This window comes from Mauremys reevesii, linkage group 5 (assembly GCF_016161935.1).
Source record: "Mauremys reevesii isolate NIE-2019 linkage group 5, ASM1616193v1, whole genome shotgun sequence".
In the NCBI taxonomy this organism is placed as follows: Eukaryota; Metazoa; Chordata; order Testudines; family Geoemydidae; genus Mauremys; species Mauremys reevesii.
The window spans coordinates 94,750,723-94,777,247 of NC_052627.1; the positions used below are offsets into that span (position 1 = coordinate 94,750,723).

A 26,525-nucleotide genomic window follows, 5' to 3' on the forward strand; every position below is an offset into this window, starting at 1 on the left:
TGCCGGGGGCACTGGGAGCAAAGGAGAGTCTCCTTTGCTCTTAGTTCTGGCTCCTAGCATCATAGCAGCAAGGAAGAGCAATTGAAGGAAAAGCCCATCCTCAGCCCAATGCTAGAGCATGCTCAGTCAACTCTGTGGGAGTGGAGCATGCTCAGTGGAGAAAGTATTTGGAGAATTTTGCTGCCAGCCTCTAACAAACCTCTATGGGCATATGGAAACAGTGATTTTCAGCAGTTTATAATCTGGCAAATTTGGATGGATTTTCACGGGGAAAGCAATAGGCCACCTCTGACCCGAGTGCTCCAAACACGAGGTTCACAGTGAAACTCTCATTAAAATTGTTTTGCTAATGTTAAAAGAATATATTTTTCCCCTAGCCTCACTCTTGGAAAATGCTGAAGTGCTTTAACTGAAGCGTTGCAAAATAATTTCAGCCTGAAGCAGGCACCCAGCATGGAAAATTTCAATGTGAATGGTTAAACTTTGGCAAAGTTATAAACAGCTGAAAACAGGGTCTTATTATGGAAGGTGTTAGACAACCATAACTATAAGAGTCATTGCCAGTTCCACCTATAATATTTGCATTCAAGAAAGAAACAGATTGAAGAAATCTTCGTCACCAATTCATTCTGAGCAATGGTATTGACAAGGACACTACAGTATTTATTGCAACTCTTTAAAAATGGAGAAAAGAACTATGTGGTGCAGAGAAACTAACTTGTAATGGTGTTCGGCTGATGTCATCTGTTCATGCGTGTGAGACTTAATTCTCTTCAGATGCTGAACAATGAAATATCTGCAACATCAAGCTAAATAATACTGCAAATTGAAAAGTGTTTTAGAAAAAAAATATACATACTACTAGTCGAGTTCACTGGAAAGAAACCCTGTATTAATGACATTTTGTATGATGCTAAATTATTTAAGGTATTTCACTATTATGTTACTGTATTTGGTTCACATGGATATTGCATCTTGTATTAGAAATTCTTGAATCATTAATACAACTAATGTCCCTCCATTTATGCTGTATATTATGCCATATTTCATACATATGACAAACATTTTTATCATAAGCCATTCCATATTGTCACTATGTATGAAACTGAAGCAATCTTAAAATATGCCAATATATTCCACTGTATCTAAAGAAGTATTCTATACAGTGTATTTTGACCTGCATGTGAAAATGTATAACTAGCTCTCAAGTAAGATATGGTTTTCATTTATCTTGCTATTGGTACCATCTAGGCAATGCTCTCTGCACCACTTACGCTCAACTTTAGTCAAGTGTGGGTGGGCAAAATTGCCATACAGTATGGCCTCAAAGTAGGCCCTGAATAGGTCAGCACAGGAAGGAGTCACTGTAGATGCACAGGAAGAGAGGCCACTGTATTTATTCCAAGCCAGGGACCAAAAACCCCTCCCAGAGGAGGCATAGAGGGGCTGACTCTACCAGCCACTGTAGCTGGGCCATGCTGCATCTCTGCACCCTACCTGTGCACTGGAATGGGATTCTGTCCCAGCAGAGTTCTCAAAGGCTGGTGAATTTCATTCAGCAAGTTAGTGTTTTTACACTATGTTTGTGTGTACATATAGTTCAACAGTAGTTAAAACAGTGCAGTAGTTAAAGTTAGTCACCCTTGGATTAAAAGGTTGTGGGTGAGGCTGGAAAGCTATTTAATATTTTAGTTTAATTTGCAGTTGTGAACGAGCCAGTCATAGTATGAGCTAGCCAACTCCTCAGTCCTGCTTAACCAAGTCATACATTTCACGAAGAGAATTGAGCAACTGCTTAATAAATGTCCATTTGTGACTAAAATAAACTAATTCCTTTTCTCTCTGTGATAGACAGGACTACTATCTGGCTAACTAGGATTTCAGCCCATGTATGCTTTTATCTGTGGTCATATCACCTACCCCCATGGCAGAAACATTTGTTTGTAAGAGGGTAAAAAACAAATGAACCCACAGAGCTTACATAACCAAATCTAGAAAAGAATCTGATTGAGTTGACTAAACTACTGGGAAAATCCAAAACCAAAAAAGTTATAGTACAGTTTTATTTATTCCTAATATAAATTAACTCAAACTACATATTAACTTACTCCTGCCAGTGCACAATGGCAATTAAAATACCAATGTTGCAAATTTAATGAAATGCAGCAAATCAAGCTGGCTGGAGCCAACAAGAATGCAGAGATATTCAAAAGGAATATCCAGGAGCATTAAAAAGCAATGGGTTTTACTGAAAATTGAACTCTGTAGAAGAATGAGTTAGCTGCAGTGGATCTCAATAGCAAAAAAGCTAGTATCAGCTCAAATGCTTTTACCCTACTATGACTGCAGTTTTAAACATAGAATTCCATTTGGAACAGCTTTGTGAAACCTTAAAAGCACATCCTTAAGATACATACATTGCAGTATTTTAATCAAAACAAAGCTTTCATAGTACTAATGAAACTTAGCAGGAAACAATGACATGAGCAGGGTCTAACATAGGTTGGTGCCTTGCACGCAATGACAGTCCAGCATCATTGCCATGCTACTGCTGCGACATCCCTGCTTTTCTAAATCCTGAGCTTCTTTTGCTTGCAGCCACCAAGTGCTGTAATCAAGTCAGATATTACAACCTAAGGTCAGTCATTGGATGGGAAACCACCAAGGAAAGCCAAACACAGGCATTTCTTCTTCCAAATCACACAGAATAATCTTAGGGGAAACCATCAACTGGAGATATGCAATTTGAATAACAGCTGTCAGTTCTGCAGAGTTGTGCAAATTCTGCACATGCTTTTCATGATGAGTCACAAAGAGGATTTCAGGTCCCGTCCTATCCCCACATATGTACAAGTCAGAATTCAACTCTGTTCTTCAGTAGTTAGTCTAATAATCCACCATATCTCCTTAATCTCAGCTCAACAATTTCATTTTTGTAAAGAGAGAATGAGTGTTACTTGGATGGGAAAACTGTTTACTTTGTGCCGCACAAATGGAAGGGAAACTAACAGAATACCTATGGGAGTGGCAGTCAATTTTTTTTTAGTTTGCTATTTAGATCTGGAATTTTTTTCTAGCTCTTTACGTCACAACCTCAAATACAGCTACATGAAAATTAACCATTCTTAGATAGCCATAGAAGAGGGCAGTTTAAAGACAATGATGTCACTTGCAGACAGATTAATCTCATTTCATTAACACCCATATGAATATAATTTTTGGGCCTTCGCTAATTTTTAATTTTAAGAACTAAGGCTACAATTCTCACATGTGAGGATTTACATGCACAACTACCATTAATAACAGAGAGGAACCTTGAACTAATAACGGCTAAATCCTGGGACTTGGAGTCAGGAGATCCTGGTTCTATTCCTGGCATTGCCACTGACACACCATGTGATCTTGGGCTAGTTAATCTTTGGGCCTCTGCTTCAGTTTCTCCAGCTGTAAATTAGAGCTATGCCATACATACTATTCCTCACAGGTGAGTTTTGGGGCTCACTTTATTCATGTTTATAGAGCATTTTAAGATCTTCAGCTGGATCACAGGCTAGTAAAGATATCAGCTTGCTGCATAACTAGACTACAGAATTCCAGCACTTTCAATACTAATTGGAGAAAGATGTCTTCATTTATTCACTGTAATTTAAGGTTTCGCATGCCAGTAATACATTTTAACGTTTTTAGAAAGTCTCTATAAGTCTATAACAGGGGTCGGCAACCTGCAGCACGCGTGCCACCCATGGCACGCGAGCCGATTTTGAGCGGCAAGCAGGCGCCTGCCGCAGTCCTGGCCCCCAGCCCCACTCAGCCCGCCCCCCCTGCCCACCGCTCTCCCCTGCGGGGCAGGAGGCAGAAGCTTGGTTCTGCAGCAACCAAGCTTCCCTCTCCCCCACTTCTTCCCCCAGAGTGGTGCTTTCCTGCCCCGCCCCCTCTCCTTCCCTGCGCCAATCAGCTGATGGCCTTAGCGAGGGGGAGGGGGGAAGAGCAACAGCATGCAGGCAGTTCCCTAGAGGGGACAGAAAGAGGTAGGGACGGAGCCTTGGGGAAGGGGGTGGAACAGGCATATCCCTTCCAGCCCTCTGCCCTGAGCGGCTCAGGGCAGGGGGCTGGGAGCACCCCTATGGCCGAGCACGCCAGCCCTCTGCCCTAATCCCCCCCCCACACTGTCTTCTGTCCTACACCCCCCACCCCTCTGCCCTGCCCCCCCACACTCAGCTTTCTGCCCTGCAGCCCCCATACCCCCCAGCCCTCTGCCCTGCCACTTGAACCCACCTACACCCCCAGCCTTCTGCCATGACTCCCTGCACCCCCCAGCCCTGACCCCCCACACACTCAGCTTTCTGCCCTGCAGCCCCCATACCCCCCAGCCCTCTGCCCTGACCCTTGAACCCCCTCACACACACAGCCTTCTGCCCTGCACCCTCCAAACCCCCTGCCCTGAACCCCGCCCACCCCAACACACACCCAGCCTTCTGCTCTGCATCCCCACAGCCCCATCCTCTGCCCTGACCCCACACTCAGCCTTCAGCCATGCACCCCACACACACCCCAGCCCTCTGCCCTGACCCTTGACCCCCCCACACACTCAGCCTTCTGCCCTGCACCCCCCCACACACCCCAGCCCGCATCCCTGAACCCCCACCCCTCCACCCCAGCCCTCTGCCCTGACCCCTGAAACCTCTCCACCCAGGTCTGGGGTCCCGGCCGCAGGCCCTGCTCAGCCCGCTGCCGGTCTAGGTGAACAGAACCCCAGGCTGGCAGCGAGCTGAGCAGACTGGCGGCGTAAAATCAGCATTTTAATTTAATTTTAAATGACGCTTCTTAAACATTTTGAAAACCTTGTATGTAAAGTAAACAATAGTTTAGTTATATAATATAGACTTATAGAAAGAGACCTTCTAAAAACGTTAAAATGTATTACCGGCACGCAAAACCTTAAATTAGAGTGAATAAATGAAGACTCGGCACACCACTTCTGAAAGGTTGCCGACCCCTGGTCTATAATATATAACTAAACTATTGTTATATGTAAAGTAAATAAGGTTTTTAAAATGCTTAAGAAGCTTCATTTATAATTAAATTAAAATGCAGAGCCCCCCGGACCGGTGGCCAGGACCCGGGCAGTGAGAGTGTAACTGAAAATCAGCTTGTGTGTCGCCTTCGGCACGCGTGCCGTAGGTTGCCTACCCCGATCTAGTAGCTCCTTTTGCTAGTGACTCCAATTCACTGTAAGTCAGCCAGGTAGTGTCAATCAGACCACATTAAGGCAATACAATGACATGGGGTCCCATGTGGCTCCATCCCTCTACTTGAAGTGTTGGTGGTAGAGACTGCAGCATGGGACCACCTTTCCCCCGCCAGAAAAAGCAGCAGGGATAACCCCCCTTCCTTCAGGAGTAGCAGAAGACTCTTCTTTCTCCCGAGAAGATGGTGCAAAGTGCATATGAAGGGGACAGGTGGAGGGGGATAACACTCAGTACCTAGCTCATCAGCTGCAATGTCTCTTTGGTGCATGAGCTAAGCATATTAGACTTTCCTCTGGCCACTCACCCACAGTCCTTTGCTGGCGTGATGTGGGAGGCTACCTTATCCTATTTTGTGTGTAATTAACTCCCTTCTGAGATGCATCAGGCAGTTCACTCCTCTTTGGGGCTATTATTTCAGGCTGTCTGCAGACTCAGGCAGACATCGTTGCATTGAGTTACGCTTGGTTCATGTTTTCAAGTGTTTCTCCATGAGCAAGAGGATGGTGGGGGTGGGAGGAGGGAGGAAAGGGGAGTCATACGAAAGATGAGATTCTGATGTGATCATATGACTCCAGGAGCAAAGGTCCTAGGAACAGACCTGTCATGCTGATGCCTTATTCCAGTCTGGTGGCAATGGAAACAGGAACAAAGAAATATTTGGGTTATGAAAGATGTATAGTAGGATTAGAACAGGTAAACGTAAGCCCTCTGTTTCCTCAACCCTAAACAACAAACAGGTCTCCTGCCACCTTTTTTTCCCCAAGTTCAATTTATTTAGTTCCTTTCCTCACACAATATTCCCTCCATATTCTCAAACTAGTCTTGTTACCTTGCTCTGGCCACTTTCTAACCTTTGGACACTATCCTTTAAGATCAGTGATTAACAATGTAGAGAACCTTCCAAATAAGGTCTGATAAGGGCATAGTACAGAAGAATCATTATTACCTTCATTTAAAACTAAATTCCCCAGGTTACCTATCAAAGCATCTTATTTATTTTCTTTGCAGTTGCCACACACTGTCTGTCTTTCATATTAGGTCTCATTAAACCTTTCCCCCTTTCCTCCAGGTCTCTTTCCTAGACCACTTGTGATTTAGAAGAGGAAAACATAATCTATTTGTCTAAACAGGATTAAAACAAAACAAAAAAATCCAAATTCGAATCCAGGTTTTGACACTGCTGCCTTCTGATATTTTAGCTAAGCCATTTAACTTCCTCAACCTTGATAGTCTCACTCACAAAATGAAGATTTATCACAAATAAGTTTTATTTGAATAGTTAAAGTTTATAAAGCACTTTGAAAATGGAAATGCAAGTGTTAGGTTTTATTATTTTCTCTCTAATTTCTTCCAGCTCTATAAAGTATAGTAGACAAGCAATTCTTTTAAAAGTGCATTTTTCTGGACAATAAGAAAATTGATTTAATTAAAACTTGGTAATAGCATCTCAAAAGTTTTAGTTATTGGAATTGACCAGGCAAAAAAACAAAAACAGAAATTGCCAATTTTTGTAAACGTTCTGATTCATAAACTGCTAAATCAAATTGTTAAAGCTATATAAAAAGCCAACAATAGCCGAATTAAATCTTTTCAATAAATTTTCAGACCCGAGGGAAGTTTTTTCATGATGTTAGTAGTCCCTGAAAATAGATTCTCCTCTCAGAAGAGTTTCCTCAACCTTAAGAATTGTGAAGCTAGTAGATTCTGCTCTTATAATATTTTATTTTCATTTGTTTCTATGTGGTAATGGATTATAATGTATCGTGTCATTATTTAGGAGTGAATTTTTATCTTGGAGGCCATTTTGGTAATTCTCTATAGATCCCTTCCCTTTCATCTATTAGCTTCACTGGCCATAAGAAATTCTAAAGGTCTGCTCTCTCCCCCTCGACTCTTTTTCAGAGAATCTGCAATACAAAAATGAAAAGCATTCTGGTCCGAAGTTAGCAAGACAAGGAAGCAAAGTAAAACAAAAGCCATCTGTATGCAAACACTGACTGAAGATACTTCTCTCTTGGACAACGATAACCAAGCTGCGTAATCTTGAAAGAGCAGACCTCATATCTCTCAGCTGTTTCTTAGAATATTAAGACAGGATTTTACACCTTAATTTACCACTGTGCCCCACACAGATCTGGTGTTCTTGTTATAATTGATTGACATCAGAAATGATATCTAGTCATCAGACCCCACTGCATTTAAATTACCTATTACAATTATAGCTATGCAATGAAGCAGGGAATTTCTGAAAATAAAAAAAATGCTAAACAACACACAACACTCCAGAATACTAACATTCTTTTGTTTGAAGCTGGAAAGCTAACACTAATTATAATGGTTTATACCATCTAATTACATTGCTGATTCAATCATGAATCTGAAATTACAAAACCTTTACTGAGAAGAAACTCTAAAAATGGCATTGTTCGGGTGCATATTTATTCTGTTGCAAAGACTCATATGTTTACTCAGTTTACAAACCAAAAGGTTATTTTGTAAATGTCAGTGCTGCAAACTCAACCTGGTATCTGAAAATTCAAGCTGTGTTCTGCCTTCTATATTATCATCACCTCTGGCAATGCAATTCTGCAAACAGAAACCGAATAGATGGAAAATTTCAAGCTACATCAATTTAGACACTTGTATATCACATCACCTTCATCACTGTAGAAGGTGAAGACCAAGGCAGAATAGTATCCAGCTCACTCTTCCATAGCTATATTGGTCTTGCAGTGCTAACAGGAGCAGGTGCCATTATTCACATAATTACTCTTCTGACTATAATTGTACCTTTAACTCCTTTTCAGCTGCTGCTCCCTCCAATAAAATGAGACCCCAATGTCTATCAAACAGCCTCACCTCAACCTCTCTATGGACAGTGGTAATCCTCATCCCCCCGTAGGTCCAATTCACTATCGTCCCCCAACCAACCTTCACTCTGCCTCCAGCCTGCCTTCCTGTTATCACCACTCTTGGCTTCAAACCAGCTCCTTCTGACAATCCCAGGTCTGCGCTCCTGACATAATCTGGCTTCCCACGCTTGTTCCTGACCTCATGGTTGGGTTCAGAACCAGCACTAGGAGAAAAGGGTCCACTGCCAAGAATGCAAGCCAGGGATGAAGCAGACTTTCCCATCCCAGGGAGGTGGGATGAATCAAAACCCCATCCCCAGCATTGTGGGTCTGGCCAATACCACGAAGTTTAGGAAAAAGTAGCACAGCACCATTCCTAGCTTTTATTATTTTTGTGGTGTTCTTGATTTTGTATCTTTGGTACATGGTGAGAAAGGTCAGATTCTCCCAACCCCCAATTTGTTTACACTCATTTTTGTGCTTTTTGTGTAGGATAGTCCTTGCTTTATTTTGTTTTTTTACATTGTGCAGCATCTAGAGACTTGTTGTGATATGCTCCCATTGTTTTCTGCCCTGCCCCTCAAAATAGCAAGAGAGATGAAAAGTTACAGTTGGTCTCTTTGTTTAGGTGGTTGGGAAGCAAACTCACCCAATGTATTTCAATAATTTATCCCCTTTTTGATAAAGGAATAGAGACTATCTGAATGCAAACATTGCCAAACATTAACATCCTCTTGTTTGAATCTGGAGAACTTCAACTAATTACAATGGCTCACACACTCTAATTATGTTGCTGATCTAATCAGCTAACATCAGTAGAAGAGCTGAATAAATTTGCACAATAGCTGGGACAGACAGTCAATCTCTCAGTGGGACATAATGAAACATGCCAGCTGATTTAAAGCACACTTATCAGTTGCATGGTATACAAAACCAAAAGCCAACTGCAATGTTCCATTACCTTCCTAATGCAGAAACACTAAAACTTAAGAAGTATAAATGCTTCTGACCTGGGCAGATCCTGGAATTAAAACAAATTTAGCCCCTTGGCTTTCCATTAGCTAGTGGTTAAATCCATTATGCAAAACAAAACATGCAGAGAAAACACAGCTGATGTGTTTTTTTTAATCTTACTGTCAGCTCTCTGTGCACAGTGTGAGTGGCAGGCCTCTTTAAACTGAGCTCAATGCTAGTGGTGTCCTGCTTCAGTTCCACCGGGGATCCATCTGCTCTGGCCACCCCTTCAAACTTTGGAGATCTTCTTAGTAAAGGAGCAAATATCACTGTTGTACATTCTTTATCCTTCTCTTCAAGTCCATTGAAAGTTTCGCCATTCATGCTGACTTTTCCATCTACCTGCAGAACAATAAACAAACACTCTGAGGAAATAACATAAGAACGGCCGTACCAGGTCAGACCAAAGGTCCATCTAGCCCAGTATCTGTCTACCGACAGTGGCCAGTGCCAGGTGCCCCAGAGGGAGTGAACTTTACAGGGAATGATCAAGTGATCTCTCTCCTGCCATCCATCTCCATCCTCTGACAAACAGAGGCTAGGGACACCATTCCTTACCCATCCTGGCTAATAGCCATTTATGGACTTAACCTCCATGAATTTATCCAGTTCCCTTTTAAACCCTGTTATAGTCCTAGCCTTCACAACCTCCTCAGGTAAGGAGTTCCACAAGTTGACTGTGCGCTGCGTGAAGAACTTCCTTTTATTTGTTTTAAATCTGCTGCCTATTAATTTCATTTGGTGACCCCTAGTTCTTGTATTATGGGAATAAGTAAATAACTTTTCCTTGTCCACTTTCTCCACATCACTCATGATTTTATATACCTCTATCATATCCCCCCTTAGTCTCCTCTTTTCCAAGCTGAAGAGTCCTAGCCTCTTTAATCTTTCCTCATATGGGACCCTCTCCAAACCCCTAATCATAACACAGAAGATCAAGGTGGCATGTATTTTTCATTAATAAAATAATAAAGAATCTATATAATACTAACAACGGTTTAGCACAAAATGAAAGACAGTCCCTGCCTTGAAGAGTTTACAATAACAATACAGACACTCAGGAGATAGGATCACTAGGATATCCAGGAGGAGAAGATAAACTTTTTCTCTCCCATAAGTTGTAAACACACTTTTGTGGGTATTAACATAAAAAGTGTTTTTTAAAGAGAAAAAAATCAGGGGGGTGGCTCAGTCAGTAGGGAAAATCAGGGAATACTAGGGATGGGGAAGCTTCAATAAAAAGCAAAAGAGGAGAGTGAGAGAGAGAGAGAAACTAATGAGGTGTGACCCTCAAGACCTCAGTAGATCCTAATTCACAAGTGATGAAATAATTAAAAATCCACAGGATACCTCAAATTTTAGGCAGAGTTCTAAACAAACAGGATGACTTGGAAATATGGCTTCATAGTACATTTTCAAGCTACTGCACCACACTTTAAAGGACACCTATACCGAATCCTTTAGTTATGCAGAGCATCACAGAGAGGCAAGAATGCACAAACATCTACAAACTATACCAATGAACTGCTATGTAATCAGCTGGTCTCATCTTAATACTAGGTGGACTGTGCACTCTGGAGCACAGTAGCTTTATGTTTAAAAGATCAAAAGCAGCAGAACTCAGCCAAGTATTCCTTTGCCCCACTACTCATAAGGGAGAAAGCCTGAAGCCAGCTCCCCACCCCCATCAAACAAGGGTTTGGAAACAAAGTTCCAATAGGCTGAGAGGAAGGGGGGCAGAGAGGGCTTCCCCTCTGCTCCCCAGAGAAGAAAAGAGACATGTCACTCTGTCTTCCTCACTAGATGTCAAATGGACAATATCTATTAAAAATACACATCAGAAAAGAGTTAGCTATTTCCATTCTCAAGGTAAAGAAGTCGCAGTTCAAGCTATCTTGGTCCCCCTTCTCAGCATTCATAACCCTACACCAGGGGTTGGCAACCTTTCAGAAGTGGTGTGCCGAGTCTTCATTTATTCACTCTAATTTAAGGTTTTGCGTGCCAATAATACATTTTAATGTTTTTAGAAGGTCTCTTTCTATAAGTCTATAATATATAACTAAACTATTGTTGTATGTAAAGTAAACAAGATTTTTTAAAATGTTTAAGGAGCTTCATTTAAAATTAAATTAAAATGCAGAGCCTCCCGGACCGGTGGTCAGGACCTGGGCAGTGTGAGCGCCACTGAAAATCAGCTTGCGTGCTGCCTTCGGCACCTGTGCCATAGGTTGCCTACCCCTGCTCTACACTGAGGAGCAACGAATTCGGGATCAAGCTGGTTCTAACCGCATCTTCTTTAGCTTGATCATGTCACTGACTTTCCTTTAGCTCATGACTTTTTTAAAACAAAGTTCACATTTATTAATACCACTATTAGATTTTGAATTAGGGTAGCACCTAAAGGGTCCAGTCAGGATCCAAGCCCCATTGTGTAAGTCACTGTATGAACATATAGCGAAGATTTCTGCCCCACAGAACTTACAAGCTAAGTATGATGAGACACAACAGATGGATACAGTAGATAGGGAAAGTGCAAGGTAATAGTGAGCTGATGTTATGATCAGCGTAATAAGCAGCAGTCACAACACATCAGCTGCTTAGCTATAGTTGAGTGTTTTGCAGGCATGAAGGCAAATTGAGTTTTAAGGAGAGATTTGAAGGAGGATGATGTCGTGGTTTTGCAGATTTGTTTAAACGGAGCTCCATCCATCAATAAGGAGCATCATGGGAAAAAAGTGAAAAGATGTTTGAGGGAAAATTGGACTTCTGGGCAACAAAGGCTGTTACTGCTGGCAAAGAGATCACACAGATCAATGCCACATAAGAGATGGGTAGCATGGGCCATGTGAAATGTTTTGAGATGGCTAATCTATAGGTACTATATAAATAAAAATGTAAATACAAATTCAGAGGCAAGCCATTCCGTGGAACATTATGCTTTAGAGTACTATTCAAAATCGATGCAAAGAACGTGAAGGACAGGGAACAGGTCTTTTCAATAAACTGAAACATTTAAAGTGGCATACAGTTTCCCTCACCTCTCAATTTTTCTCCATTCAGCTACCCTTGGTTTACGTTTTTTAGTCAACGGTTTGAGTAGAACCCTCCTGGAAAGCAACTCAACTTGGCACACACAACCAACTCTGGACCAAGAGCAAACTGCACTTTCTGCTGACTTTTCCTGTTTGTATGACCAGCCAAGGCTATGCTCTGTACATTAGGGAAATTCATTAAAGGCCAAACGTTGCCAGGAAGTGGGTATTTTTTGTGAGATGCTCAGTGCCCTCAAGTCCCAGTGAAAGCAGTGAGGGTTGAAGGTGCTTAGCACCTTACAAAAATTGGCCTTAAATGGGGAAAAGCAACAGCGCGAACAGCAGATTTTAATGTGCATGTCAAATGTTATCGTTATGCAGTAAAAAAAGACAACCTCCCCATCTCTCCTATCACCACCATCGTCTGCCCAAGTCATTACTACTCATAGTTTAATTCTGAATACAAATGTTGGCAGGTCTTGAACCCACAAGTCCTCTGGGATTTTGTTGTTTTATCTACTAGACAGGTTATAAAAGCTTTTAAAAATAAAAAAGCCAGAAAAATACTGGCTAGTTAAGCCATCCATTTCATGTCTCTGTTTAGACTAAAACATTTCTCTATTTACATAGGGAGAAAAAGCAAATGTTTGAATGATCAGAACAGATGCCCTGGTTGCAGAGTTAAACAAACATATTCCCCTCCTCCTGATCTGGAGCGAGTCAACACACTGTCATCATGGCAAAGCATCATAAATATATCAGTGTTTTAATTTAAACAGGGTAAAGCAATTGTATAACAATTCTTTTTTGGATAATTCTTACTGAGATAGATCACACTGTCCCGCATAAAGCAAGCAGCTAAGCTCTGAGCAGACTTAATGTGTTCTCTTTAGATTGTCCACATATACCTACTTCTTCCCTTTATTTTCGTCCTATGAATTTTTAAAAAATAGTCAGGATCAGAAGCCAGAGAAAGAGCCATGTGTCATGCAAGAGGAGCTGTTAAATTCAAACTTCAAGAGGCTGATCAAGACAATTGAGGAAAAATGGAGTTACTAGTTTTATATTTCAGCAAATCAACATGAATCCTCTGGCAGTGAACACCAGAAAAATATATTTCAAGATACAAAATATTAATCTAGCATCGTAGGAATGTATTTTGCTTTATACATGAAGTAAAGACACAATCTCTGTTCCAAGGAAATTACAATGGAAACTGAGTACAACAAGACAAGCACCAGGACAGCTGACATCATGCAAGAAGAGGAGAGGAAGAAATATGCTAATTTAGGTTAAGGGGTTGCTTGGATAGCACATTGCACCTCATGTGAATTAAGGGGGATAGGAACTATTTTTATTTTTATTTGTAGGGAATTAATTTAGGATTAGAGTAGGAGGGTGGATCATGTCTTAGGGGAGAAAAACTTAATTGTGCATTGATGATCTCATTCAATGGTATTTTAAGGTTTCTTTCTTTTTCCATTTGCTAATTTAAAACCTGTATAGGAGAATGCTTTATATTCTAATCACCAGCCATTACAAATCATTATGGTTAAGACAGGTAAATGATGCCGTGGAGAATGGGATTCTGTCCTTGCCTCTGCCACAGAGTTTCTCTGTAATGCTGGGCAAGTCACTTAAACCAAACATTTCACAAGTGGTCACTCATTGTGTGTTCCTCATTTTCTGGGTGCCTGACTTGAGCCCCCCGAGACTGATTTACAGAAATGCTGATCGCACACAGTTGCAACTGAAGTCAATGGGAGCTGTGTTTTGAATGTTGAAAGTGCTCAATAATGCTAAGAACTCTGAAAAATCAAGCCCTCAGCATCTCACCTTGGGCATTCAGAATTAATGAATATTTTCCCTTAAATTTCTCTGTGCCTCATCTCCCCATCAGTAAAAGGGGGATAATAATACCCCTTCATCTCAATAATGTGTTGTGAAAATAAATCCATTAATATTCAAGCACTCAGACAGTACAGCACCGCAGAAAAGCCATAAAAAAGCCTATAAGGAAATTAATATGCCTGTCTTCAGAGCAGGGTTTGACTAGAGTGAGGTAAAAAATTCAGCCTGAGGCACACATCTGGCATGGAAAATTTTGGTCTGAATGGTTAAAGATTCACAAAGTTGCAAGCAACTGAAAACAGGGTCTTATAATGCAAGTGTGAGGCAACCTTAATAATAGGCAAAGCTGCCAATACCCCCCCATCCATTTTTCTCTAACCACAAAAAAACAAAATGATGAATTTTGTAATGTATGGGTATGTTGCTTCCCATATTCCTTAATCCTAAATTGTCTTTCACATTTATGAATTCGCGTGACGTATGTTGGTGTTCCTTTGGCATTTAATTGATTTTGACCAGTGGAAGGCATCCTACCTTAAATGTTTTCAAGACCTGCTGTGTGTTTTTGGGTTGTGTGTAAGGCTTGGGTGTCAGCATAGGCACAGCCTTGGAGACAACAGTTTTGCTTGGAGATGTTTGGCCTGTTGAAACAGTGGCTTCTGATTCACTGATTGGAACAATGGTTGCTTCAATAGTGGCAGTGTATTTTGGAGGAGGCAGCGATTGTTGCCGTAAGTATCTCATAGGATTTGGGTCCTTCGGTGGCGATGATGAATTTGGCTCCACTGAATGGCTTCTTTCCAGAATTTTTGGCATCTCCAAACGTTCAAGGACAGCTTCGCTAATGGTGAACCTTTCAATGTATTGTTGGAGAATGCTCTCCGCTTCCTCACGTGACCTGGCATTCTTGTAGGCTTCGTGCAGCTCCTTTTCTCTTCTCTCTCTGTGTGGGAGGCAACACAAGAAAGATTACCAAGCAAAGATTAACACAGAGAGAATTACTCATGTGCACCAAGCCTGAGGTGAAATTTCTGCCAAATTCTCCTCTACAATCCACACTACAGTGATTATGCGTAACTGTAAGAGTAGCTCATTTATTTCCTCAGGCATGATGTCCCCACTACAAGCAGAGCAACAGCTACACAAAACACTTGACGCACACGGTATTCTTAAATATGCAACTGCACTTCCATAGAACAACCTACTTCTCCTCCACAATTTCTCTGTAAGTCTTGATACTTTTCCTTCGCTCACTTGTTCCATCACCGCCACTCAATAACCTTTCCATCTTCTTTCTCTCTGCTTCTTTTTTAATTAGGTCCTGTGAAGCGCTTCTTCTCCGACTTTTCCACCGTGCCAGATCCTATACCAGAAGGGAACACACATGCACATTCAGAGCTTTAGAACACTAGTTAAAGAAATGATCAGTTGTGAGGCTGTTACTTAACCAACCGCAGAACACCTCAATCGACAGCTGACTACTCAATAACTGAATGACTCCAGCTGTAGACTGATTTCACATACCTAAATGGCCAACAGTGTAACAATCCTTAATTTTAAAAAAAGTGATAAAGGAAATTAATAATTTTTTTAAAATAAAAAAAAATTGATTGGCTATTTCTGTCAGTGGGTTTCACTATAGTTTCCACATCTTTGCCAGTTCATTTTTTCCCTATTGGTCATGTCACTAATCTTAATTTGTGATGGGCCTGTTGTGACTTTCTAGTGCTGCAGTCCTGTATTAACTGAAAACATTGAGAAGTCCAGTTATCCAAAGATCAGCATATTAATCTTTAGTCTTAATCCTAATGACTCTGGGGAAAACCCTGGTCGCTACAGCATGAAGAATAAACAGATTTGGTATAGAGCGAGTGTTGGAAGCTGGAAATCACAGTGATTCAAGAGGATGAAATCCTCCTCCTGCATCATGGAGGTCAGTGGGCCTGTTCTTCTACCCCCTGTTGCAGCCTCAGGGTAGTAACCTTCCTTGTTGCTCTGCAACTTCTCCACCTACAAGTTGGTTAGTATATCCAACAACTCTGAGGATTCACTGACTGTTCCATCCCTTTGTCAACAAAGTAGCCATGAGCTGGGGTGACAAAAACCTCAAAGAACACAACCCATGTCATATGTTCCTTGCATCCTCTTTGGTTCATGAATTCAGAGCCTTTTGTGGCCACAGAGGTCTATGGAAGAAGATCTGTCCCTATATTAGATCCTAGAATGTTATCAACACTGTAAAATCACTAAGGCAATGTTCCAAAGCTATAAAACTATTTTGCAGCCAAATATTACACAGCCAAGTTTTATTTTAAGAAAACAGCTTGATATTCATATATAAACAATAGGAAGCACATATTGGTCACTTGGACAACTAGTTTAACACGATTACAAAATTAGTGTACAGAACATATTTCAAGTATTTTTAGCAAGTTATAGTTTAAAAGAAAAACAGCATTACTATACAGATACTTGTTTCAAACATTATTTCATGAACTACACAGTTTTCTAAATGGCACTTTAGTCCAGAAGAGACGGCTACCTTTTGTAGCTATCACTCTTTGAGATGTGCTGCTTTGCTCATGTCCATTCCATCATGGTGTGTATGCTTGCCAGTGCCAGAAGTTTCTCCCTCTGTGGGGACCGGCTCTGGCACCCTCTGGAGTGGTGTGCATATGCACCAATATAAGGGGCACCAATATAAGGGGCACTTCCAGCTCCCCACTCCCTCAGTTCCTTCTTGCCAGAACTCTGACAGAGAGGAAGGAGGGTAAATCACGGAATGGACATGAATAACACATCTCAAAGAACACCAATTATGAAAGGTAACCGTCTTTTCTTCTTCCAGTGCTTGCTCATGTCTATTCCATTGTAGGTGACTCCCAAGCAGTGCCACCGGACGCCGGTAGGAGTTCATGGATGTGTTGATTGCAACACAACTCTGCCAAATCCAGCATCATCTCTCACTTGCTGGGTGATGGCGTAAGGTGTGGTGAACATGTGTACTGAAGACCAGGTTGCAGCCCTGCAGCTGTCCTGGATAGGGATGTCCATCAGGAAGGCAGCCGAAGACGCCTTAGTCCTAGTCGAGTGAGCCTTCACCATCGGTGGAGGCACAGCCTGCACCAACTCGTAACAAGTAGGGATGCAGGTGGTGATCCAATTCAAAATCCTCTGAGAGGACACCAAAAGGCCTTCATTCTGTCAGCTATCATGATAAAGAGCTGGGTCGATTTGTAGAAGGGCTTGGTGCATTCCAGATAGAATGCCAGGGCATGCCTGACATCTGAGTGTGCAGCTGCCTCTCCTCATTGGTCATTTAAGGCTTTGGACAGAATACCAGGAAGAAGATATCCTGGTTGACATGGAAGTGCAACACCACCTTTGTCAGGAAGGCCGGATGGGGCCGCAACTGGACCTTGTCCTTGTAAAATACCATGTACGGGGACTTCGAAGTGAGGGCTTTCATTTCGGAGACACGTCTCACCGGGGTAATAGCTACAAGGAATGCAACTTTTCACAACAAGTGGGAAAGGGAACAAGAAGCCATAGGTTAAAAGGGCAGACCCGTGAGCCTGAAGAGGACCAGGTTGAGGTTCCATTGAGGAACTGGGTCCCGGACCGGTGGAAAGAGTCTTTCAAGGCCTTTCAGGAATCTCATCGACATCTCATGTGATAACACCAATCTACTGTGGATGTGAGGATGGAAGGCCAATATGGCAGCCAGGTGCACCTTGATTGAAGGGCAGGGAGGAGGGCGTCTGCCACAGAGCCTTAGTAATTTTCACCACTCCCTTGTGCACCAGTAATGCCACCTTGGAGAGGGCTGCAGCACTCAGCAGATCCAACAGGAAGTCTAAGGGCTCCACCAGTTCCTCAGCTTCCATCCCCCGATTTGAGGCGACCCTCTTCAAAAGCTCCTGGTGGGCCCTTGCATCATTCTGGGGAACTGAGTGAGAGGGCCCCACTATCACCTCATTAGGTGAAGATGATGAGGGGGCAGGTAGACAGTCTGCCAACTCCACTGCTTCTGCTAGGGGAGCCTCGGCTGATGCTGGCTGGCCCTGGGGAGCCTGCTCTGACTCCGCATCCGAGTCAGGGGGTGCGCAGGAGACTGTTGCTGGCCATCTTTCAGATGCCTCCGAGACCGACCTATGCCCCTGCAATAGGTGGGAAAACCCCCAGGGGTTCCATAGTTGCCAAGGGGCTGGCCACTGGCCCTGGGGCCATGCTGCCACTGGTGGGCGGCCTTGGCCAGCGGGCAGGGTCTTCTCCTCGCTGTCTGAGGAGGAAGAAACTTGTCTGGGGGAACAGGACAGTAACAAGGCTGCCTGTCTACCCCAATCCCATTGGCTCTGGCTGCAGACCTCCACTGAGGACCTGTATGGGGGCAATGGCTCTTGGTGCCACGACCCTGGTGACTGATGGCAGCACTTGGCAGATTGGTGATAGTACCCCGGCAATCGATGCCTCACACTTAGAGAGTGGTGCTGCTCTGTAGATCGGGAGTGGGAATGGGAGCGAGACGTGTCGGAGACCATCAACATGCCTGCAGTGAACTATATGAGCAATCCGGGGAAAGGGCTCCAGGGACTGGCATCTCAACCCTCCGGAACGGCGCTGTGAGCTGGGAGAGCAGCTTGGATGCTCCTGGCACCGGGCCTTTGGGGACTGGTGCCGCACCTCTGTGGATCTGCAGCAGACAGCAGGCGATTGACACCTAGAGCCCGAGGAATGCTGCCTAGAGTCTGGGGACCAACGCTGGGAACTCTGGCAGGTAAGCTGACCCGCATCCGGGGGCTGGTGCTGCTGCTCAGGTGAGCACTGACAGGGCACACCCTGAAGCGAGGAGCGGTGCTGCACTGATGGAGACCACTGGAAGGGTCCCAAGGCAGGTTTACACCTTGAATGGGGCACCTCAGCAGCCAGCATGGGCAGTACCGGAAGGGACAATATATCTTTAGTGGCCTGAAAGGCCTCCGGTGTGGACAGCACCACCAGGTGCCGATTGCCTCTGCCACTTCTTGGGGTGGCAGGCAGGTCTTGAATTGGGCTCAACAGCTCAGCCGGAGTCACAGCCTGGCCACTGTCCGGAGGGGAAGAGCTGCCCCTTGGGGGTCTTTGCTCCCCTATGGGATGCAAAAGAATGACCCCTCCTGGCCTCTCTTTGTTTTTGGCGGGTACTGAGGATAGGGATTGGCACCAGTCAGAGGTCGGTGCTGGCGGTGCGTTCCACACCGAGGCTGCAGTGCTTGGAGCAGAGTCCAATCTTGTCGGCTCCGAGGCCAGTGCAAGGGCTGACTCCATAAGGAGTGCTTGGAGACGAAGATCCCGCTTCTTTTTGGTCCGTGGCCTGAAGCTCTTGCAAATCCAACACTTGTCGCTCACATGGTTTCCCCAAACACTGCAGGCAGCTTTCTATGGAGATCACTGACTGGCATGGGTTTTTTGTAACAGTCACAAGGTTTGAAGCCCAGGGACTGAGACATGCCCTGTTCCTAGGCTGAGTCCCGTACGGGACTAATGATTTCTAACTTTACACTAACGGAACTATTAACTACATAACTTTAAACAACGATATACAACAAATTCACCACTAGACTCTGAGACAGGAAAGCTTGCAAAGCAAGGAGACATTCCAGCACCGTCACTGGCAGTAAGAAGGAACTGAGAGACAGAGGAGGCTGGCAGCACCCCTTATACCAGCACATATGTGCACCACTCCAGAGGGTGCCAGAAACAGTCCCCTACAGATACCATAAGGGAAAAACTTCTGGCACCAGTGCATGTAGCACACACACCAACAATGGAATGGACATGAGCAAGCACTCGAAGAAAAAGATATCTTAATTGAATTTATCAGTAAACTATCAGAAGGTCCTATAAGCATAATTTACTTTATTAAAAACACGAATACACACTGTTACTTTTAATTTAGCTTAAATCAGCAAGATACTGATGTTATACTCAAGGGAACGCTCATTAAAGCAATTCTTCACACAATCCACATATATTTCAGTCCGTAATCCCTTTCTTCAAACGTGGTACTCTCTTGTTTTCCTGTTACTAATTATTCCTGTTGAAGCAGTAAAACCTTTACTTATTTATGTACTCCCAGTACTGCCTGTTTAGAAATTAGTTTTTCAATCACAACATAACTGCCTCCCCTCCTCTTTTTGCAATAGAGAAAAAATAGATATAATTTGTTTTAAGCTTTCTTATTTTAAATCAGCAGAGCTAGAAAGCAAGCAACTGAAATCTATGAAACTGCAAATCTCTAGCAAACTTACCGCATGGGCATATACTAGCAAGTGGATTCATCAAGAACAATAACGCACCATGAACACAAACAATGTCCTCACCTTGTTCTCAGGGTGCCAAGGACACTGAATATGGGAATTTATAGTTGTTCTTAACAAAATATTAGAGCGGTACTGTGCAGTATCAAGAGACGGTCCAGGAAATTCATATACAGAAGCTCAGGATGCTTTGTATTTCAGCAGAGTCCCAAGACTTCTCAAATGAAAAAATACAAGTCAGAAGGAATAAATCTTTATTGGGTAACCCCAGTCGATGTGGACTTACACACCCACACCCCGATATCAGTAGGCTATTACCATGCTGCATCTATTGCACTAATCAGTTCTTAGTTTTATAAGCCAGCTGGTTTTAGTATTTATTAAACCTTTACTAAAAGCAGCCTCTCAAATGTATACAAAGTGTATACATATATACATATATATATATATATATATATATAAAAACAAAAGGAAGTGACTGTACCAATTGCTTTACAATGAAAAAAATCTTAAGAACAGGATATTCAAAATTAATCATTTAGAACCAGTGCTCCTAAAGTGAATATGTATTAAACCCTTTGGTGCTGATTTACTTATACAGTTTCAATGCTTTCTTGAATATCTGAGTTTACAGTGATTTGTTGAAATCAGCACCAATACACGAGTGAGCGCACAGGGGGAGTTTTGAGGGCTTTTATGGGGGTACGAGGGAGTTGCATTCTACTTTTAAGTGAATCAAACTTTGGGGGTAATTTTGTTGCCTGGGATTGGACTGAAAATTTTTCATTATCCACCATTATCTTGTCTGCGTGTTATAAGCATAACACTTCATTTATTCAGATTTATTAGGACTGTGCCCATTCTGGGCTCCTTCTGTATTGTTTAGTTTTGCTTTTTGTTATTTATGGATTTTAGCAAGAATTTTTACTTCAAAAAAACAGATAAGAGCATAAGCAGAACTGTTCCCAGCCACAGCATTTTCCAAAGCTTTCCAGGAAGCAAGAGCAGCTTTTTCAAACAAAAAAACTAGACAGAGCCTCATGTCATCCAATGCCAGATGAACTGCAGGCGTTTATGTTTAGCGGCAATCCTAATCCTGAAAACCTCACTCCAGATTGTTTTGTTGAAGAGATTTACACAGTGAATCTGGATTTAACAGGTTCATTTTATACCTTACTGGAGTGAATACTCTGCCTTGACAAGTGCTGTTGTTGGAGGCGACATTATGCTGTACTCACATCTTGCCATCTATCCTCATCCTCTTTCAGTTGGTTGTGAATATGCTGCAGTTTTTCATGGCGAGCCTTGCTGTGAGGCTGCATCACAGCTTCATCTTCACACCTCATGTCAAACATACTCACACTCCTAAACAAAGGATGAACAATAAGCAGATCATTAGTTTACACTGATTAAATGTTTTAAACCTAGCTCACATGAAGGTGCTAGAACAAAATCAAATACATCTCTCTTTGGAAGCTTCAAAAATCAGAGTATATCAAAAGGACTTATCGGTTTCCACACGAGTTCAATGTACAACTGCAGGCACATTAGCACCACCTTTCTCAATTATCCCTTGTTTTTAATATTAGATAGCAACTTTTTCTTTCCATTATCACTTGTCCTCCATTAATAGGATTAAAAATTTGAGACTGTCTTAAAAATACTCAGAGCCACTTTAAAATGCCGAACTTTCTGAAGCTCTCTTCCTCAATCACTTTTGAGAAGATACCTCCAATTTCTCTCTCTCTAGCAGAGACTGGATTTTATTTGATAACAAAACAAGAGAGGTGAGAGAGGTACAGTATTATAGGCAGCATTGCAGGTTAAATGCCAATGGTAAGTAAGCTGTGAGTCTGCCCTGGGAAGTGCATGAAGTATGAATGGGCGTGTATCGTTTACTTTTCATGAAGAACCACAATATTATCAGCAATGAGCTATTAATACATCTGTTCTAAGAAAGGAAAGGTACAAACACTGTACAACAGTCATGATCTAGTCCACAACTATTTCTTTATATTTCTGTTCTTATCTTTGGAGAGTTAAAAGGTCATAGTTACATATTACAGTACATTAATTTTGTTTAAAGACATTCACATGAAGATACTAAGTATATTTTTTTTGCAGTGCCTGGTACTCGCAAAACACTACCTCATTTGTGCCATTAAAACAATAAGCCATGCAGTTCCATAAGGTAATTCCACAGCATTGTTCAAAAAAAACCATTTATAGCTAGAATGAGCCAATCAGCAGCAGAAGCAGAATGAAGATACAATGGCTAAAATTGCAAGCAACAGTGCACAGAGTTATCTATGTATACAGTTTAAAAAACAGTCTACAAATTCAGTAATGAAGACTGTTGTGTATGTGTAGGTTTAGCTCAAATCTATGTCCTAAGAACCAAGATGCAAATTAACCTTTTTCCAAGGAAAAATAAATAAATGTTTGTATAGTCCTCCATTAATGCACAAGAGGGCATATCCATAATTCCTATCCACACTAATGGAAGTTACCCACAGACACAGAACACACCCTATAACCCTTAGTTATATACAGTGAGCATAAGTTATTATTAAGCTTACTAACGATTTTGAAAAAAGCAGAGAGAGCTGAGCAGAAAACCTAGTGATTCCTCACTGAGTGTAACTTAAGGGTTGTGTTACTCCAGAATGAGACACTGTTAAATACTAAAATCTAAAAGGCTATATGGTTTGTTTTATTTAACGAACTAAAGACATGCCATGCACTAAGGGACATTTCAAAAAATTAATTTGGAGTGTGGAGGATTTTTAAAATTTTAACGTGGAAATACTGTCACCTCTGATGATTTGCTACAATTTAAGAAGTTTCTGAACTCTTACAAATAAGGCCTTAGATAACAGAAATTAGCGATCTGTGGGAAGTGGTTCAAAGGAGTTTCATAAGCCTCCCAAGTCCTGCAGACACAAAGAATAATTCTCATTCAGAGGAGTAAAAAGAATCCCCCGAATGCCTGATTAGTCATTCCAATTGCCCCCTTGCCAACAGTACCTAATTCTGCCAGCTTCTCTGTCACACAGTACTTGGGAATTAAGTCCTGTAACATATGGCAATTGCGCAAATACTCCTACACAGGGAGACATAATGGAGACGCTAGCTTTCCCTCCCAGCATTAGTCAGGTTCTCAGAGGGAGAAGTATGGAGGAGCTGCATCTTAAGGTATTGTGCTCTGCTCTGACTAACAGCACCACACATAATATATTTAAGGAAAGCTATTTATCCCCCTTGCTCTAGTGGAACAGGCCTCGGATTGGGATAAATGGTCTTCTCTGCCTGAGAAGAATTATCTTGAAAGCAAGGAAAAGAAACCTGGACCATGAACTACTGTTCAAAGATGAAACGTTTCTCTCTCTCATCAGCTTAGAATGGCCATTAGGGAAGAAGTTCCCCATAGCATTCTTCTCCTCATTTATAATTTAAAAAATAATCAAACACCCCATTCAGATAGATGGGTGGCATCTCCCATTCAATCATCTATTAGATGGAGTTATCTTAACTCCCGGCTGCCATGCAACTGTGTGCTAGAAAGAGAACAGGGGGAAAAGAAGGTGCAAAGAAGAGGGAGCATTGGATCATGCAAAGTCAAGTACATACTGTCATGAGTTCTCCACCTGTAAAGAAGTTCTGTAGTTAGTAGCCCAAGTTCTTTTTGGAAGTTTGGGATTCAGTGACAGCAGACTGACCTTTCTATTGAATCTGCTGTTCTCCCACAGACCTGGACATATCACTGCCAAGAGCTTGCCTAGACTACAGATATTTTCTGGGCTGTGTCCTAGCATTGACGTCACTTATTTTCAAGCCTCTTATGTTATTCTCCTAATTTAGAGTTGTTCTTGAAAATGGTACCACATTTTTTTCATCTGCTTCAAAGAAGCCCAAATACCACAAACACAAATAAAGGGCTGAAATAGCTAATTCAGGATCATCATAAATCTCTAGTAAGACAGACCCCAATGACTTCACACTACACCATTTAAATGAGAATATGGTGAATAACTACATTTTATAAGAAAGAAAATGATTATCTGTTAGAAACGTGTAGACAGGATACTCATCATGTGGCTGCATTATAGTTTTATAGACATGTCAAGACTCACTTTTTTTCTTTTTCTTTTTCTTTTCTTTTTTTTTTTTTTAAATAAAGTGAGCTGCCAGCCAGAGAGTAAAATTGAAGTAAACAAGCTCATCTCAGCTCACATGGGCCTGTCAGGTTCATGGTGAAGCATAAACCTAAAATCAACACTAAAGAGTCATGCTACCAAGAAGTGTCAGCCTTCTTTTCGGGGGAGATGGTGCTGGTCAGCAGCATTGGTGCAAACCTGGCAGAGGGGGAAGGCAGGGAAGAGACATGTCTTAGGCCTGGTCTATACTAGGAATTTAAAGTGGAATAGCTACCTCTCTCAGGACATAGCAATCCCGACCTAACCACTGGCGTAGACAGTGCTAGTTCGATAGAAGAATTCTTTCTTCAACTTAGCTACCACCTCTTGGGGAAGTGGTTTACCTATGCCAATGGGCAGGGGCGGCTCTAGACATTTCGCCGCCCCAAGCAGGGTGGCATGCCGCGGGAGGCGCTCTGCCTGTCGCCGGTCCCGCGGCTCCGGTGGACCTCCCGCAGGCATGCCTGCGGAGGGTCCGCTGGTCCCGTGGCTCCACCAAAGCCGTGCAGGACCAGCGGACCCTCCACAGGCACGCCTGCGGGAGGTCCACCGGAGCCGCCTGCCGCCCTCCCGGCGACCGTCAGAGCGCCCCCCGTGGTATGCCGCCCCAAGCACGCGCTTGGCGTGCTGGGGTCTGGAGCCGCCCCTGCCAATGGGAGAACCGCTCCTGTCAGTGTAGGTTGTCTCTACACTGAAGCATTACAGTGGTGCAGCTGCATTGCTGTAGCATTTTAAGTGTAGACATAACCTTACCAACTTCCACCCTACAGCCAAAATCTGACAGCTCTAATGCCTGGGCACTTAAAATGAAATAGCTCTTCACCTTCCCCTAAAACATGATGCCCTGCCATTACTGCTCTTCATCACTTAATACAGGACCAAACCATTCTCTATGTCTCCCTCCACCTGGTCAGTTGGTGTCAGCCAACTCTTGGGTTGCTGTAGCCAGCAAAGCCTGCAGGGGAAGGAAGAAGCACAGATATTCACACTTCCTCCTTCTGCCCTGAAACAGGCCTCGCTTCTCCACTGTGGATGAGGTTATAGGCAAAATAAGTCTGGTGAGCGGGAGAGAGAAGGAAGAGCACCTGGGGAAGAGAATCCCAGTGCATGGCAAAAATCTGGGGAGGAAGAATTGAAAGAGAATGAAAACAGGCTTGTTTTTTTTCTGCCAATAGCTCAGAGCAACTCCTCTGGTAGAAGAGTGAAACTCTAGGAATATCCCCACTGAATTTTCCCCAAACCGTTCCAGTGAGGATGATGCTGACCTCTGTCCCCAAAGAAGGAGCTGTCCAGCCCAGAACCCAGCAAATCTACAGAAGACTGGGGCATCCAAAGACGGCAGTTCTAGTACCCTGGCTCCTTGGCAGTTCCTAATAGGGCTGCACTACTGGGCCTCTACTAGCAAGTGGCGGTTTCTCAAGAAACACAACACAGGGTCTTCACATAGAGTATGTCCACACTGCAATTAGACACCATGGCTGGCCTGTGCCAGCTGACTGGGGCTCAAGCTGAGGAGCTGGTTCACTGCAGTGTAGACTTCGGGGCTTAGGCTAGAGCCCAGGCTCTAGGACCCTGCAAAGTTGACTCCCAAGCTCTGACTCCCAGAGCTTGGGAGTCAGCCTGAGCCCGGAAGTCTACTCTGTAATTAAACAGCCCCACAGCCCATGCCTCACAAGCTTGAGTCAGCTGGCACAGGTCAGCTGTGGGTTTTTAATTGTAATGTAGACATACCCAGAGAGGATATCAACTGCCTGGAGCTGTACTGTACTTCCTACTAACCTGGGTAGGGCTACTGGGGAGATCAAGATAAACATCTCCTTCTTTCCACCAAACCATATTGTCCTGAGGACCAGGACAGGGAATATTCAGTCTTGGGCCAATGACAAGACTAAGGTCTGACACCTATCAACCCATCAGGTTTAGAAAAAAGGAGTTTTTATGCCACTGGAAGGAGAGTTTCCAGCTTCCCACTTGGACACCCAGCACTTGCTTCTCTGGCAGGTCTCAAGGTAATGGGACTTAAAAGCTGTGG

The 26,525-nt window shown here is 42.9% G+C and overlaps 1 protein-coding gene across 9 annotated transcripts in view; it reads right to left on the bottom strand.

Moving 5' to 3' along the window:
- The window catches only part of LIMCH1 (LIM and calponin homology domains 1), a 285,276-nt gene that overhangs the window by 46,043 nt on the left and 212,708 nt on the right, over positions 1 to 26,525 (bottom strand). For all 9 annotated transcript variants that reach the window (XM_039540391.1, XM_039540390.1, XM_039540392.1 and 6 more), the window contains 4 exons: positions 21,536 to 21,662; positions 15,204 to 15,361; positions 14,533 to 14,941; positions 9,236 to 9,457 (listed from right to left, as the gene is read on the bottom strand). In XM_039540391.1, the coding sequence (XP_039396325.1) occupies positions 9,236 to 9,457; positions 14,533 to 14,941; positions 15,204 to 15,361; positions 21,536 to 21,662 (916 nt within the window). The remainder of the gene's footprint in view (positions 1 to 9,235; positions 9,458 to 14,532; positions 14,942 to 15,203; positions 15,362 to 21,535; positions 21,663 to 26,525) is intronic.